Source organism: Lepisosteus platostomus, chromosome 14, assembly GCF_059453375.1.
Source record: "Lepisosteus platostomus isolate fLepPlt1 chromosome 14, fLepPlt1.hap1, whole genome shotgun sequence".
NCBI lineage: Eukaryota > Metazoa > Chordata > Actinopteri > Semionotiformes > Lepisosteidae > Lepisosteus > Lepisosteus platostomus.
Window position 1 is genome coordinate 36,078,378 of NC_142624.1, and position 17,843 is coordinate 36,096,220.

General features: G+C 35.8%; 1 protein-coding gene across 2 annotated transcripts in view; it reads right to left on the reverse strand.

Annotated features, from left to right (window-relative positions):
- The window catches only part of dpp10 (dipeptidyl-peptidase 10 (non-functional)), a 218,702-nt gene that overhangs the window by 41,544 nt on the left and 159,315 nt on the right, over positions 1-17,843 (reverse strand). For both annotated transcript variants that reach the window (XM_088606022.1, XM_088606023.1), the window contains exons 4-5: positions 13,752-13,846; positions 10,697-10,771 (exon numbers count right to left, since the gene is read on the reverse strand). In XM_088606022.1, the coding sequence (XP_088462148.1) occupies positions 10,697-10,771; positions 13,752-13,846 (170 nt within the window). The remainder of the gene's footprint in view (positions 1-10,696; positions 10,772-13,751; positions 13,847-17,843) is intronic.

Genomic DNA, 17,843 nt, shown 5'->3' on the forward strand with positions numbered 1-17,843 from the left:
ACCTTCTACTCCCTCAATAGAAACTGACGTAATGCTTTGGCTTGCAGTTAGCGCATCCTATAGAAAAAGCACCCTTCCATTGGAGAAACATTGTGGTTTTTCTAGTCAGTTAGACTTAGATATTTGTACTGTAAATGTGACCTGGAATACCTCCAGAATTGGGACTGTATTCACATATTTTCAGCTTTCACCTTTCACATCAGAAGGCATTACAAGTTTAAAGGAATGTTAGAAGAGTGCTTGTGCTAAACTCTTCATCTATCCAACACCTTTCCAGCTCCTTTCAGTAGTTTGGTTAAATCGTATGAAACAGAGGGACAAAGGTACTGGAGGCTATTTGGTGTTAAAGCTGAGAAAATATCAGCCTGACTGTACCTCAGTAAGTAAGCAGATTATCTGCTTGGTTGTAATGGAGAGGGACATGAACAAGTGTAGTTATCAACTCAACAAGGAGCTAGGCTTTCGTTTTGGTTGTATTTTCCTTGCTGTAAATAAAAGAGCACTAAGCTCATACTGAACCTTATGGCTACATGTTATGTGGGCCCTTAGTGTGTATTTTGAAAGTATCATTATAACACGGGCATCCAGAGTGTCACTAATGCTACTAGATATCTTTGGGTTAATTCCCTGCTCACCTCTTAGTGACCTACAGGTACAGCATGTGTCTTACTGCCCTAACTGTCTACAGAATGGTGAAATTATCAGTGCTGGGGAAATTGCCAAGGCTGTCTGGGTTAATCCTGTCTATTGCCTTTTCTGGAGCTCTTTTGCTTCTACTGCAAATGGAAGACCCTTCCATTTGGCTGGTTAAGGAATGTTGATACACTTAGAAACATCCCGATTAACTTAAAAAAATAAATTATTGCTTCATTCATTCAAAATTCAAGTATTTTGAGTCAATTCCAGTTATCATTAAACAACACTGGCCAGAAAAACAGTGAATACAATAATCCAGAACCTGTCTCTTCGTTGGCTCACCCCTATTTATGTGCCACAAAGAACTATCCACATTTACTTCAACTTCTAAGAGCATTTAGGATATCTAATAGGGATATGAGATCAACTTGCAAGTTTTTAGATACACGGTGTAAAGAAATATGCATTATTTCTGAGATCTCCAAAAACATATCAAGGTATAAAAATAAAAATAATCCTTGTGTATCTTGGTCAATTGTTCCCATTATCAGCTGAGTATGGAGACAGTTTCCCTTCTCAGAAGGTCAGACAAAGATGTTCTTTACTGAGAAATCAATAATGCAGTTGAATATAGTTGCTGAACATCTAGAATCTTCTTAATCCATTCTTCATTTCTATTTTTCATTACCTTTAAGAATTACTTTATACTGTGCTGTTTGGAATTCAAGGCTTTGTTGTCTTTTCTGACAAGTGAAAAGATGTTCAAGGACCTTTGCTGTTTTTATTTTTCTGCAATCTGGCAATGAAGTGTCATTCAGTAGTTAATTTCACAAAGTAACCCGGATTACATACGGAGGTCAAGTTTATTTGTTTCATAATTAGATGTCAATTAAAATGTATAGTAAGCAACAAAACTGAATAAAGACTTTGTAGCAAAACAGTCCGTCGCTGCATGTGAAATCAAAGTATCACACAGAAAACCAACATGCTGCATGATCAGACATGTGTTGCACTGTATATTAATATGAATCAAAAGAAATTCGGTGAAAAAATACATACTTCATTGTCCCTAGAAATATAAAAAAAAACAGATTATCATCTTTACAAACCAAAACTCCAAAACAAAATGGTACATTTTTTCGCAGATACTACCTGTCCAATTATCATCTAAACGGCAGAGAATTTTTCATATGCCATAATATGCTGCGACAGTTTGCTGGTTGTAACTGATATTTTGGGCACTGCTTTTGACATGGGAAACCTCACAGCACAGAACATTTGTTATACAGTATTTACAACACAAAATGAGACTGAGAAACTCATCTGGAAGAAAAGTGGATAAATTAGTTGATAAGAATTATGTAAAACAGATTCATTAACAATGTGTGGGCAATTACACTTGGAAAATTACTTCAACATCTAATACATGCTGCACAGAAACAGCAGTCGAAGAGGCAGTGAACATGGTGTTTAAGTACAGAACATTCCCAATTACAAAACTCACTCTATTAATTGGTTCCAAACATTGACTAAGAAAGAAAATCATAGTTATGAGCTGTTACTAAAAGAAAAATTGCACAAGCAATTATATAGACTTTGGTTTCATATCTGTTCATTATGCAGAACAGTGCCCTTCATTTAGCACAGATATAATATTAAGCCTCTGGCACAGATATAATATTAGATCTTTGGTGTGTGTATATATGGATATTAGCATGCAATTTCAGCAATTAAAAATCCCTATGGATCTCTGAGCAGTGAGGTGTGATATTTTTTAAAGGTAAAAATGCTATGTAGTTCTTAGTTGGTCTCCAATACGTTTTCAAAAATGAGTGAATTCACAACAGATGGTTCACTTGATCTTAGCCAAAAGGCTGAGAAGAGGCACTGGACTGATGCACATCACATACAGTACCTTAAAATGTGAGATCTGAAACACATCAAATGTTACTAGGATTACCGATTGTCTTTGCAAAGTACTCACAGATTTTAGGGTTCTTCAGGGAAGGCCATCAGTGTAAAATAACCAAAATTACAATTGCATGTGATTATTTTGATCTGATTGATGTTGTCAGGCTATGAATTCCCAGTAAGAAAAGAGTCGATATTTTATCTGAAATCGTCAACATCTGCCATGTGCATTCTGGGAAAACAAATTAGTGTCGGGAAGCTTGAATTTATTATCAAAAACTTGATTGTGGTGCACCAAATACATTGTAAAGTGACACTTCAATAATCCTCACACTGTTGATATTGTTCTTTTTCATTTACTGTATTTATGTAACCCTGCCACAGAGAAGCTTGGTGTTTGTACACATTTCAGTTACTGTATACTCTAATGAATTCAATAACACAACCTATCCACCCTGAACTGTGAGGAAAAGGCCAATTACAAAAATACAGGCCTATGATCCCAGGGTAATATATGTGAGCATCACTTAAGTAAACAATGCAGGCACAGTACTTAAAGCTGTGAGAATGTTAATTGCAATAAGGTATATACGATACAGTAACAAAAGGATTCTGCCGTGATTGAGAAGAATATAGAGGCAGTGCATGTAGTGTACACCTACACACAACACTAGCAATGGCAAAATGTCATATTGTGTGACTGGGTATTCTATTTATTCTAAGCATTTGATTCCTCTTTATACTTCAAAAAAAATGTAGAAAATGCATATTCCAGTTTGGGATCCATAACAGATATTTAGCTCTATTCACTAGTACAAATACTAATTGACATGTCTAATGAGCATCTCAAATCTAAAATTTCAGCCTTGCTGAAATATTTTAAATCATTTTAAGACAAAGCTGCATGGATATCCAGTGTATCTGCAGGTTTTGCTTCCAGCTCAGCTTTTAATGATCTAAACGACAAAGATGAGCACATTCATGGCTTAATTGAAATTTGGTTTTAATCTGGTTTAAGGTGTCCTGAAAGTGTTACTTCTATGTTATATTTTGAACATGTCTCCCAAGAAGATTTTGTGATCTCAGGTATGTTTGAAAATATGTGAGGACTGCATTGTGATTGCTCATAATCAATTCAGATGTCTTAAAATAAATATATTTCCAAATCTGTACAGAACTTAAAACTATTCTTGAGATATGCTGAAATGAAACTGTGATACATCCACCCATTTTCTAAATTCCTTATCAGATTCAGGGTCAGGGGGAGCCAGAGACTGTCCCAGCAAGCAACAGGCACAAAGCAGGATACACTGCGGACAGTCTATTTCAGGGCACATACTGTACACAGACACACACACACTCACATCAAGGCAAATGTTCCCAGAAGCCAATTAACCTACGAGTATGTCTTTTGACTGTGAAAGGAAACGTGAGCACCTAGAGGAAAGCAACACGAACACAGGGACAACGCACACAGATAGCACCCCAGGTCCAGTACTTAACACAGGGCCCCAGTGCTGTGAAGCGGCAAGGCATTGGGGATATTTAATAATATTCTAAAAGTGCAGCTGAAGGCGCCCTCATGTTGGGGGGGGAGATACTGGGAAAAGGGGGAAAAACACTACACCCCCTGTTAAAAGAAGCATTCACCTTGTTACATGTAGCGTTCCTCTTTGTACATTGTATTCTGCTATTAAATCCAATAAATAAAGATTTATTTTTTGTTGACCGTTGAAGGAGAAAAAAACATCCAAAATGCTTTATGTTAAAAACATCATAAATTAATTTAGAAAACAATTACAATAAAAGCAACAATAAATACAGGAGGCATTTTGGAAAACCCATCTTAGTCCATTAGCCTAATCGCTACTTAAATGATATGAATATATTGCTTCCTTGCAACTGAAAGCCTTTCTGAGAAACCCTCATAAAAGAGCCTGTTTGAGCAACCCTCAGTTGTAATGATGACTCATGAGCAACTCCAACCCCTCTTCAGGAAAATAAAAAACCCGAACACATTTCTTTACATTGGTCACACATGGAGTGGCACAGAAATGAAAATAGCTGTCCTAGATCTTTTGCACTGTTTCTAAACAGTGTCTGTGTGATAAATTGTCCAGCCTCCAGATTTATGCACTAATTGCAGAATGTCTCTAAGGGTGTGGATTTATATAGTGACTGTTACATCATTTAACCTTAGAGAGTATGATCTGTGCCTGTGTGCTTCCACGGAAGAAGAATGCATAAGTCAAAAGCCTGCTGCAAAAATAAGGCAAGCAAAATATGCAGTACATTGTATGAAATCTCATTTTATTAGATTTTATGATGATGATGATGATAAGGATGATTATTAGTACTATTGTTGTTGTTGTTGTTGTTGTTGTTGTTGTTGTTATTATTAAATGGACAGAGGTATTCCACAAGCAGTAGGTTTGAGATGTTTGTACCAACATCTATCAAATAAACTCTCTGTGTTCTCCCTGTGTTCTCCCTGTGTTCGTGTGGGTTTCCTCCAGGTGCTCTGGCTTCCTCCCACAGCCCAAACACATGCTGGTAAGTTAATGAGCTTCAGTAAAAAGTGGTGCTTGTGAGAGCGTACAGTATGCATGTCTGTGCCTGTGTGTGCCCTGAGACAGACTGGCATCCTGTCCGGGGCGTACAGTATCTCACTTTGTGCCCATTGCTTGCTGAGTTAGGTCCCAGCTATCCCCACGACCCTGTTTTGGATAAAGTGGTTTCTAAAATGGAAGGATAGATGTTCATTATTTGTTCCACCAGCTGTTAAGTTTCCAAACCACAGAATGATCCTACCAAGCTGACACAGGCTTAACTCACATTTTCTTTTCAGAAAGCTGAAACATCTTCATGCTCACTTCCAGGTTGTCTGGATAATATTTCAGTAATGTATCAAATAATTCATTTCACCAATTCAGAGCTTTATTTCAAATTCCAAAGGTTCAGATTACTTTTCTTAGGGGATGATCCAATACACCTCTATCAAATGAGACAAGCCACCTCTACCCGTTTTTATTGTACCACTCAAGACTTCTTGGCACTAGAAACCCACTTAAACAACCATAAAACACCCAGACTTGGAAGCATTATGACATTGTCTTTTTAATTGCGAACTTGAAAACAGAATGTTACCTGTCTGTTGAATTGAAGCAATAATTATTTTTTGGAAGCACTGTCCAGTCTAGATATTTAATATAACAATACAGCTTGTGAGTTATACTACAGTATGTTAGGTGTACTCCCATTGCGTTTTTTTCAATTGGACTAAAGGTTTACAGTAACAAACTGAAAAGGAAAGCTGTTACTGATTTCTTCTTGACACAAATTCTTTTGTACACTGTTTTTTCATATCCTTGCCTTGAAACAACTGAACATTATTTTACAGGCAAAGAAAATACAAAAGAAACCAAACACTTCAAAACAACTCTTTTCTTCTGATACCATCAATCCATGAACGAAGGAAGTATTATTAACTGTACTTTGTTTTCTCACAAAGTGTTGTTGAACAATAAAAAAAACATATAGAAAAAGTTGATGACTCGCTGTTTTTAAGTTGAATAATGTCCGTTCACCAGATAGATACTTTTTCAGGTACCTTTAAAAACAAAATACTAAGAATATGATAAATATCCATGTAACTCAACAGACAGAAAGCTAAATTAATACAAAAAATAAAACTGAAATAAAATAAAATAAATTTAAAACTGGCATAATAAAAAGAACCTACAGTAAAATAAACAGAATAGTGCAATTGCTGTTTTACCGAAGGTTTGACGGTCTCCCAAAATAGGTTTAATTGTCTCTCAACTTCAATTTCTATTGATCCACTTGTAAACAAAGAAGCAAAATCGATGAAGAGAACTGTTGGCAAGACCTTAATACACACTTCTGGCTGTCTAGGGAATATCTGTCACCAGGAAACCAGAGCATTTACCAGGTATAAAATACAGTCTAGGACAATGCCACTTCAGAAAAAGTCCCAGGTGTTTGACTGTATTTTTAAATTATAGAAAGTGGACTGTGTTGTTTCCTACTTCCAGATGATAGCAAAGGTCACTGGAAACAATGATGAATTCTGTCTCTTCTTCTTGTGGTGCTTGAATTCACACTGTTATGTTGCATCTTAGAATCCCATTCAGGTAATTTATTTCATAATGATGGGATTCATCACAGCTTCAACGTCTGTAGCTTTGTTGTGATACACTGCATTTTCATTTTATTCACAAGCCATTAAAGACAGACTATCTGATGATGAAAAGATGTTAAAGTCCACTGTCACTGTTAGTCTTATTTATTTTCTATACTGAAATTGTGAGACAGATAATTATTTGAAATAGATTGTAGAGAACATTTCGCCATGTCTCCAGCTACAGATCGAGCCATTCAAAAAGCGTAAACTACGCTGTGTCAAAACGCTTTATACCGCAGGCAAATCGAAATATGATAATAGTGTCCGGAAGCACCTTGTAAAACCGCCAGGTGGACCTAATAAAGCTTAACGTCTCATATACAGCATTTGAGCTGTCGTCAGAAAACGCCCGTTTCGAATCCTGGTCACTGCTGAGGGACAATCTTTTTCCACTTAAGAATTTAAGTTGTAACTTTTAGACTTATAATAAATTTAAACTAAATTAAAAATTAAACAGCACGTTAATCATTAAACATTCAAATATATTTTATAAAAGCAAGATTGTTCAGTTGGACAAAAGTACACAATCTTCCACCTTCATCATAAATATTTTAATTATGCATAACTAGTGTATTATGGATGTACATTATGCATGTACATATGTATTGCAAAATAAACTTATTTCAACTAATCTTTTTACAATACAAAAGAGTCTGACCAGACGTAAAATATCCCATTGAAAGTCATTACAGTAATCCAGTTTTCATTTTAAAATGCTTTTGGACCTTGCATGTTTCAGTTGCTAGCATCATTTCATGACAGGAACATGAATAGAATCGGCAAATCATGCAATACTGGATATAAATGAACATCTTAAAGGGAATTACAAGATGTTTATTGAAAGCGAAACAGAACTCATTTTGGAGGATTTATATCCAGGCTATACAGAGATTATGATAGTTAAATCTTAAAATTATCATGCTTAATCTCTCATAAATACAGGATAACAAGATAAGAGAGTCTAATCCCCTTGCAATCTTGAAGTTGTAAATACCTTTTAATGGCTGGCATGATTAAAGCAATCCCAAGCCACTGGTCTGACATTTGAAAGATGTTTTGGGAACAAAATGCAACTGTACAGTATGTGCAGGAATACAGGTGTTTCGTTTGGAAATTTCAAAAGGGGGTCAATGATTCACACTACTTTCCTCTACAGCTCTATGCCAGGAATGACAAGCGGGTTTCTGCAAGAGGACCAATGAAGTCACCAATAAAGTATACAAACGTGATGCATGTTAATGTGTGCAGAATCCAAAGATTACTACCTTTACTCAAGCATTCCAATACTGTGTTTCCATACTGAATCTCCATATAGTATAATAAAAACCAATTACTAAATATGTCACCTGACACCTGAAGGACACCTGAAGAAGGCTCCACGGCCGAAATGTTGCATTTTCTTTCAGCATGGAATAAACTTATTACTTGTTCCTTTGCAGCCTACACATGCTGATGCAGCTACCCACCTGAACAATTAGTAAATATGTCTGTTTTTTAACATTGGCCATGCTAAATAAATAACAGACATCTTAAGCAATACTTATTTTTTTGAGAAATATAAAATCTGCACAACTGAATTCACCCACATTAATAAAAAAAACTGCACAAAAATGAAATGCTAATGGCCCTAGCTATCTTTTTTATCACAGGCTTACAGTATGTGGTACAGTAGTTTAAGGGATTTCTGTGCATAAATGTGCCAATTAATTGGTGTTCCAAACAAGGTGACAACATGAAATGGTGTTACATTTGTAACTCTAAATAGGAGGGGGATTATTTAACTTTAATAAAATCAGAATAGCCTATTTACATGGCATGGAACTTTTATTCAAAATGCAGGATTTTACTGTTTGTCTGATTGCATGCAAACAAACAACAGTGAGTGTAGACTGAATTATTCCAGATATCAGAGAAGACTGATGATAAAACCATTGACCTCACTTTTTTATCGTAATCACTATACTGTAGGTGTTACATTAATATATATATATAATTTTGGTTGAACTAGCAAGGGAAATGTTTGACCAAAAAGACAATTGCTTTAGAGATAATGCTATGAAGGGATTAAAATGAACAGCTGAATGACGTATTTTATAATCTTAGGCCATAAAGTAGGACCTATTCTACACATTTAATAAGAAAAAGGTCATTGCACTTATGATGATCCCAAATGCATCATTAATTGTGAAGAGAGAAAGATTTTTTTTTCCAATTGTTATTTCAACACCCAGCTGTATAGCTAATTATCATGCAGATTTATGCTCTGTTATGCATAGCGGGCACTGTTAATTGCGCTGAAACAACAACACATTTAATTACAGTATGCATGCTGTAAGCATAAAATCAGATGAAAGAAATTAGTTATGAGATAAAATTTCTGACCTGTTTTATTGGAACAATTTGATATTACAATAAAAAGTATAAAGACACATTGAAAAACAAGTGTTGGTTTACTGTAGTATACTTAAGACAATAAGTTTTATTTTTGCAGTGTAAAAAACATTTTCCTAATACTTAACCGCCTGCTGTTCTCAGCCTCCTCTTACAGCCACTATGTGCAAGCCAGCAAATTGTTTTTAATAATAATAGTCTTAACTGTGCAAATAAAATCAATAAGGTGTATTCATTGATAACATCAGTTCTAATCTGTACTAATTGCAGCATTGTTCAGTGTATGATACTATTAAACCTGTTCAAAAGGCAGTACTCAAAGCAGAGCCAACTGTGAAAGTCTGCACTAGTCATGTTTTGACAGTATAATGTTGGACAGAAGATCAATACTCCTCCCTTGGCAATTTTAAAAAAATCTGACAACAGGTGTATTATCTTTATTACATACACTGAATATTATGCATCAACAGCTGCAGGAGTCCTTTACAAAAGCAGACTCAGCTGGAGGTACAAACACTATTATTTAAATCATGAGCCCATGAAGCCTTTTTCCTAAAGATGAACTGATCACATTGTTCAAGCTGATCTATGGACCACAATATACCGTAGTTGCATCTCTGCAATATATTTAGATGAACAGTAAAAGATGAATATTGTTTTCCTCGCTTGACTTAACAGCATTTTTAAGAAGTTTGCCTTAAGGCACACTCAATGTCTTGGGGATATTCAATCACGTAGCACTGTATTGTATTATTCACTGTTTATCCCCTGCTTTGCAAGGTTTTTAAATAGGTCGGAAAGAACAAAAAACATCAGCAGTACCCATACAGGCACCATGCTGAAATTACTTCAAATACAGCAAATAACATTTTTATTGGAAAGCACGGCACTTAGATGATTACTTAGATGATTTTCCATTTATCCTGCTTTAGGTATGGCTTAAAGGGAAGATCTTTAAATAGCATGTTTTTAAGATAAGAAAAGGCTAAGGATAGTTGTTGTACTGAAACCTGTCCTTCTGTACTGTACTTGACTTCACACAGGCCCGTTAAATGGACTTACTGTAGCAGTCAGTCTCAGCTCTACATTCACACAGCTCGCTAATCACTTTCCCTCTCATGCTTCTGAGAAGCCTATTTCATGAGTCCGCAAAACTTAGCCTGGCTTGAGCCTGCATGTGAGTTTGAACCAGAGATTCACCACTGCTTCATTCTTCCTTAGCTCATGGCATGTTAACGCACAAGCATGTCCTTTCAGGAAGTGCTTGGGAGATGGGGTTGATGCTCTTTATACAGTCATTACTGAGGAGAGGGAGGTAAAAAGCCCTGTCTGACATCACATTGCACTTCAGCTCTCTGGTAGAACAAACACTGTATTTTAGGGCTCAGTGTCAGTGATACGTCATTTGGGGGCTCCCTGTTAGCAGACCAATGAAGCTTAAAATAGAAAATCATCACTGAAGTTCATGTGCCCTAAAAATAACCAATCACGTGGAAATAGTGGAATACGACTAAAGATCAAAGACGACTGCCTTGCAGGTGATGGGGAACTCACCTGTTTTACATCATACGCAAGAAGAACGAACCTCAAGTCTGGGGACACTGAATATTTTGCAGCTTTGAAAGTGACCTAAAAGAATGAAAAAAAACAACCATCAGGAACATGCACCCTTTCAAAAAATGAATCAGCAATATTACTAAATGTAATTCAAAAGCATAATTTTTTTTTTAATTTTTTGTAATTTTTGCCGCTTTCATGATCTTTACTGTTCCACTGCTTTCTGTTGCATGTACTGTAGGTGGAGGCATGGTAAACTTCAGAAGTGTGTTGCATGTGTCAACAGTATACAATAAACACAGGACCTCACTTATACTAAGGTTTATGTACAAGCAAATGCATGTAAACACATACAATCATAAGAAACACACAGATAAGATTAGTTTAATTGGAAACCTGAATATAAACCTTTTTTTGCATAATATTTCCATTTTCCTGCAATGTGAAGAAGTGAGGTCAGGATTCAGCACAATGGGTCTCTGTCTGTCAGGGAAGCTTGGCTTTGTTCCGCTCTGGCTGAGAGGCAGAGGCCTACAGGGCAGCTTCACATACAGTATAGTGACATTTACCGAAAACCACACACCAACACACAGATTTATACAAACACTTCGCATTGGTCCTGTAAGTTAATACAGGATTTCACACCTGTATGGTTTTAGTCTAACCTCAGACAATTTCGAGTTAGGGTAGCAGAATACTATAGGTATACAGTATGTAGGTAACTATAGGCAGTCACAGAGCTGTAAGGTACAGGTACAGTACACATGTTCTAGCACTGATTGTTACCATTTAAAAACATGAAAATGTGCGCTAACAGGATCTGTCAAAATAGGCTCACAACAGCAAAGTCGCTGGGGCCCAAGGACCATACCGACTGAACATTTAATCAAAAAGTCTAACATTATAGCTAAAAAAAACAGAAAACCACTAAATTACTTTCCATTTCTATGAGACTTCAGTGTGATGGGCAATATAATCTTCAGCCCACTGCTGTAAAAGCCTGTCTGATACAGTTTTCAAAAAATCAAAGGCGTTTTGATAAAGAAAATCTGTTTCCCTAGACCAAGACAAAAAATCTTTTGCAATTACTATTGCTTTTAGAAAAACCCATGGATCTGACTTGGAGTGAAAAATGAAAGGGGGTAAACTTTACTATAAATAAAATTAAGATAAATATACACAGAAAATATTTGTTGTTTCTCTCCTTAAAACTTCAAGATCAATCCATTCTAATTAATGTTACATTTAAAATAAGAAGAATGTTTAGTTAATTACTTTTTGTTTAATGTTTTCCAAGTCTTGAGGTTTATGTACAAACTGTAATACTGGGTCTAGAAGACCTGAAGCAATATTGGGAAAATGTAGATTTTTCTGATTACCATCTTTGTGTGAAGAAGAAAAAAACATTACAGAGTTTTAAAATTGCTTAAAATATATAGTATGATGCGGTGTCAGCTGAGAATGAGAAACTGGTGGTAATGTTTAGCTTGTGAATGACAATTGTGACCAGGTTTCTTAATCTCTATTAAATTATTTTCTCTTTTCTTAAAAAAAAACATTGTTATATTGATTTTTGATTATAACTTTAGAATAACCAATTTATGTAGACACTACCTTGTAACTACATGGTAGTGTTGTTACAGGAAACTTGTATTTATTGACAAACAGCATCTTTAATATTGTACTGTCATGGGAAGTCAATTTCTGAAGCACCTACTTTAGAAGTATGTAAAAATACAGCACACACCATATAAAAGCAAACACTTTTTTCCTTTATATGTAATTATAAAGTTTGTTTTTGTTTTATTACAATTATTTAACTCTTTCATACCTCAAATCACATGATTGTAGTTTAAAAACCTAAGAAACGTAGGATTAGAAGCAATAGTCTAAAATGGTATATAATATACCCTGCAATATATACTGTAAGTGTTGTATTGGCATTTGCCTTCAGCTCTCATTGTTTACAGCAATGTAGTGAACAGGCTGTTCCAGGTGACAAGACCCCTTCTCCTGCTAGAAGCACTATTTTTAAGTACCAAAAGCCCTCTGAACTCTCATACAATATTTTACAGAATTATTCAGTCCTCTGTTTATTAAGCTCTACAGTTTATTTTTCTCTGTGCAGCAAATTACGTTTTGCAGGGAGTTACTAATATCTGCTAATATTTGCATGTTTCTGAACAATTTGACCTCTGTTATAATTACTCTTTCCAAAAGTTTGAGTCCAGCATGACAAAGATAGATCATTGTGTTCACAGTGTAACAATTTATAAATATTGATGACTGCAGAGAGCTCAAGATAGGTCATGATTGCAGCTCTGGAGAAAGGAGGTAGTTCCAATAGTTTTGCTAAGAAAGGGAGATCTTTTTCAGAGCATTTATGTTTTTTTGGTACATTTCTAAACATGCTGTACTGTATACAGTATACCGTATATATAAATATTTTTTTAAATAAAAAAAAACATTCTGGGTCGTGTCTTTCAGCATGACTCACAATTCACTTTCGTGCTGCAGGCTGCTTGATAGGTCTAGACAGTTCCTGATAAACCAAGCTACTCACTCATTCTAAGGTGAAAAGATCAAAAGCTGAAGATTAATTTAGTTGAAGCTATGCTGCAGGTTTATTAATCTTCTAGAGCACATGACTGAATTTTATCAAAAATTCTTCCATCTCTAATCTGCAAAAATAGCCAATAGACTTATTAAAAGAGCTGGACCTTTGTCAAGCTACTCAGATGGGGAACTGACTTCCTGTAAATCACACCACAATAATTGCAGAAACTAACATGTTGCCGAGCTTCACTAATCAAAGTTTAATTAATCTAGTTCTTATGTCTATTAATTTATATCCACCCCTTACTTACAGTATGTGACAAATTACATCTAAAACAGTTCTCAGACAATGCAATCAATACAATGTAGGTGAATCTGAATCTTAGCTAACTGAGCACAATAGATTAAGACAATTTATTGACGTTATACAGTACAACAAAACAGCAACAGAACTTTAAAACAAAGTAAACCAGTAAAAATCAATAGTTATACTTACAAAGGTACTACTTTCCAGTAAAGTCATATTGTCATTTGTTGCTGCATCCAATTTGATGACATGACCATCCCTGTCTCTGAAAACAACCTCCGTATCTGTAAAATAAAAGAAAAGAAAATGTTTTTCAAAAACAGCTTGTGACCTTCTTCAAAAGGAAATTAGTAGCATAATATTATAGCATAATAGCATAATGAGGCAAATGACAAAAACACATTGGCCTATAATGTCAACAGTTTTTAAAATAAATGCCCTTGTAACAATAGAAGGTTTGATCAAGTGGTGAAAATGGACAAGAAAGTTTCACCAATTAAACCTGCTGACAACAGTTTCTTCAAAGTGCAAGATGAAAGGTTACAGCAGAGCAGGAGGAAGACTCCTGTATGAGGAGTCAGTGAGGAAGAAGACCAAAGATGGTTTGCACACGGGCACTAGTACTGTAGAAATACCTGAAATCGCAAGCAGGTTCAGAAGCTTTTTGTTCAGACTTTTGCAGAGCACCAAGATAACTCCAGTACATGTGTTAAATAATGAAATAATATGCAAAATAATTAACAGTGAGTAGACATGCAGCTGTGCTGGATTTAGAAGCACCCTTTGGCACCGATGATTAAGACATTTTGCTAGCATGTTAAACTAGCTAAGTTTATTTTTCTGGCTCCGTTTTAAAACAGTTTATTATATTTCGCAGTTTATTACGGCAGTTTATTAAATTTTGTGAGGCTTCATACTGGAGTTCAGCAAGGTTCAGTTTTGGGCTCTGTCCTTTTTCTGATTTACACCTGTGCCTCTCTAATTAGGAATACTGAAATTAGTTTCCACACGTATGCTGCTGACATAGAGCTCTCTTTGCCTATTGAGTCAACCTTTCTGCAGCTGCGTTCAAAGTGTTTCCATTAGGTTTGGAGACTCTTTCCCACCTGCACTTTCTTTTGTTCTTCTTTGCTATCTCTGCACCCTTCCTCTCTCTCCCTCATAACTGACGTAGGCTCAGCAGCCAAAGTCACGGATTTTCCATCCGTCTATGTTTTCAGCATGTAATCTGCATAATCCTTGGTGACCTATTTGGTCCAATATTCACTGGTCTGGTTCCCTGTATTGCACTTTACATTGCCTTGCTCCTCCATCCCCTTCTGATCTCATACAGTATAGGCTTTTGTCCCAGACACAGTATTTTGCTCCGCTAACGCTGCCCTCCTTTGTCTGGGATTTTAGTTTTGGCCACAAAACATAGGACATTTCTTCCAGTATATACAGTATGAGGAGTTTTATTATCCTGTCAACTTTTAGGAAACAGCCTGAAACCTTTTTTTGTTCCATTCGGCTTTTAATTATGACATTTACACCTATATCAATCTTACACAGTCCAATAACACATGGGTAGATTAACTGGCTTCTGGGAAAACTGGCCCTGCATGTGAGTGTGTGTGTCTATCCTGCGATGGACCGGCATCCCGTTCAGGGTGTACTCTGGCTTTCACCCGCTGCTTGCAGGGATAGGCCCTGTCTGCCTCACGACCCTCAATTGGAAGGAACAGTTAGAAAATGGATGGATGGATTAATCTCTTCCTCCAATGTACAGTACAACGGTCTGAGACGTGTTGTGCACGAGGCACTTTATAATGCATGATGTCACAGTATTATAAAGAATGGTCTGGGTGAAAAAGAAGGCTCTTACTATTGAGGTGTTAGAAGTACTTCAGTTTCAATAGTCTGTCACTTTATGGCACCTCTTGGTAAAGGGCCTGCTTTCCCTTTATGGCTAGTGAGCATAATTATAATTTTCACTGAGAAAAAAAAGAAGTTGCCACATATATATTGTATTATAAAAACAACCACATGCATAATAAATAATGTGGCATTGAATATGATATTGCTTTTCCTATTATTGAAAACATTGACCTTATCGTTTTGCTTTTACATTTCTAAGCAGGGACGTCACATTTATATCCATTGGTCAGTTTACATTAGAGTTTCTGAAAATAACTACCTTTGACTTTCTATTCTAATGACACTGCAAAATTGATCAAGGCTCCTAATTTGTTTTCAATAAATGTAATCCATTACAACCGTGGATTTAATATAAAAAGTAAAGCTACAAGAAATTGAAATATTGTGCAAACATTTGGCCCTGAAAATTCAATCCGGATATTTTTGAAGAATGTGCAGAGATTATCAGTATGCTGAAAACCTCAATGAATGACAATAAAACCTCCTGGGCTAATTTATCTTTATTTTAATTTCCTTCTTCATCCATCTGACACAGATCTTCCATTATCAAGCATTTATTACTATAAAATGTAACCCGTTTGCTTTAGTGCAATTGATCCAAGCTCGGTTTTCCATTTCTATTGTTCGGTTAGTGCCAATGTTGTTGAGAAATCATTGCTTAGCCACCTTTGGTGCTGCTGTGAGAGGTACAGTATTTGCATCAGAACCCCAAGAAAACTGAAAGCACAATGTACAGTAGTGGCTAATTAGTTTGAAAGGCATCTCCTTACTTGAAACCAAAGTTCTCAGAAGGCTTAATCATAGGTTTCACATTGTTACTTTTAATTTGGTTTTTGTTGTCCAATCGCAGAGTTCTCTGCAGTGTGTTTTCTAACATTAGTTTAGATTTCTCCAAATCAATAAGGACATTAACTGATTTATGGAGCAATTAATGCAAGTGAAGCATACAGTATATTTCAATCTTTCTACAATCAGGTTCCTCTCTCTGGTGTTACCAAAAAATGTTTAGTTCCTGAAAACACAGGCAAAATGTTCACCATTATACTGCATAGTCATCGCACCAAATTCAGGATGAAACGTTTTTAACAATGATGATATAGATGGCTGTGAAAGTTGACATGATATATTGAATTTAAAATGACCTACTGAGCCTTTTGTACTTTAAGCCTATTTGGCATCAGTTAAAATTTGCTTCTTCATTTTTGGAGGCTCCAATCCTTTAAAATGGTTTATATTTTGTACAGTGCAGGCTTGTAAAACATCATCTTGCCTCGGTCTCTGACAGCTTTATGAAGTTCAGACTGATGTTCACAATGTTCACAAGGAGTGAGAAAAATAATTCACAGGATTTGAGATGCAACAAAGACTTTGTTCATGAGACCCTAAAGGACTGGAGCGAATGGAGTTCTGCATTGACAAGCCATTTCAACTTGAATATGCAGATTGACTCTCTCTTTCATGATGTTCATGATATTTTCTGTAACTGAAATGGTGAAGATTCAGCCTGTGTGTTGTAACTCATTTTATCAAAAAAACATGGCGTTATTTAATGAGATCCGAAAAGAGATCTGACAGTTTATTGTATGGCTGACAGGTATTTCATTTAGTATTTAGTATTTTAAATAAAATAATCTCAAATAGGGTAACTTTGATGAACCACACATGGAAAAACATTTTTTACAGTAACAGATGCGATTGAACAATTAGTCAACACATAGGAAGGAAGAAACAGGTTGAGAACTGCAGTCTTATTCATTAATCTCACACTGCTCCCCAGAGACCTCCTAGCTTCTCAACTAATGTCCTAATGACAAACTTTAACTTACACCATCTGGACTGACAGAGTTTTATAGTAAAAAGGACATTGTTTCATTTAAAGAACAAAATTAAAATATTTGACGTGAAGATGATAGCAATTTGAGCTATTAAAAAACTAAAACATTTAATCTGAAATATTTTAGTTTAGAGGGTAATTAAGGCACTTAAGACAGTTATTGCAAGTGCACCAGTGGTACAGAGATCATGTAGTGTAGGCCGGAGAGCAACAAACTGGAGCTCAGCTTGAAAATGTCCAAAAAGATCATAAGAATGATCAGATTTGCACTGTGATGGTAAATATTTTTTTTAAAATCAGACAGCTATTCGGTGATGGACTGGTGTCCACTCCAGGGTGTACCCTGTCTTGCAGCCAGTGTCTTCTCTGGCTACACCCCACCATGACCCTATATTGGACTAATAGGTTACTGAAAATGGATGGTTGAAAGAATATAGAGGTTTCTCTGCTGTATGGCACAAATAAATCAAGAAGAAATAATATACATTTATTTTGTTTTAACCTTTAACGTTCAACACCCCTGGTGTGGC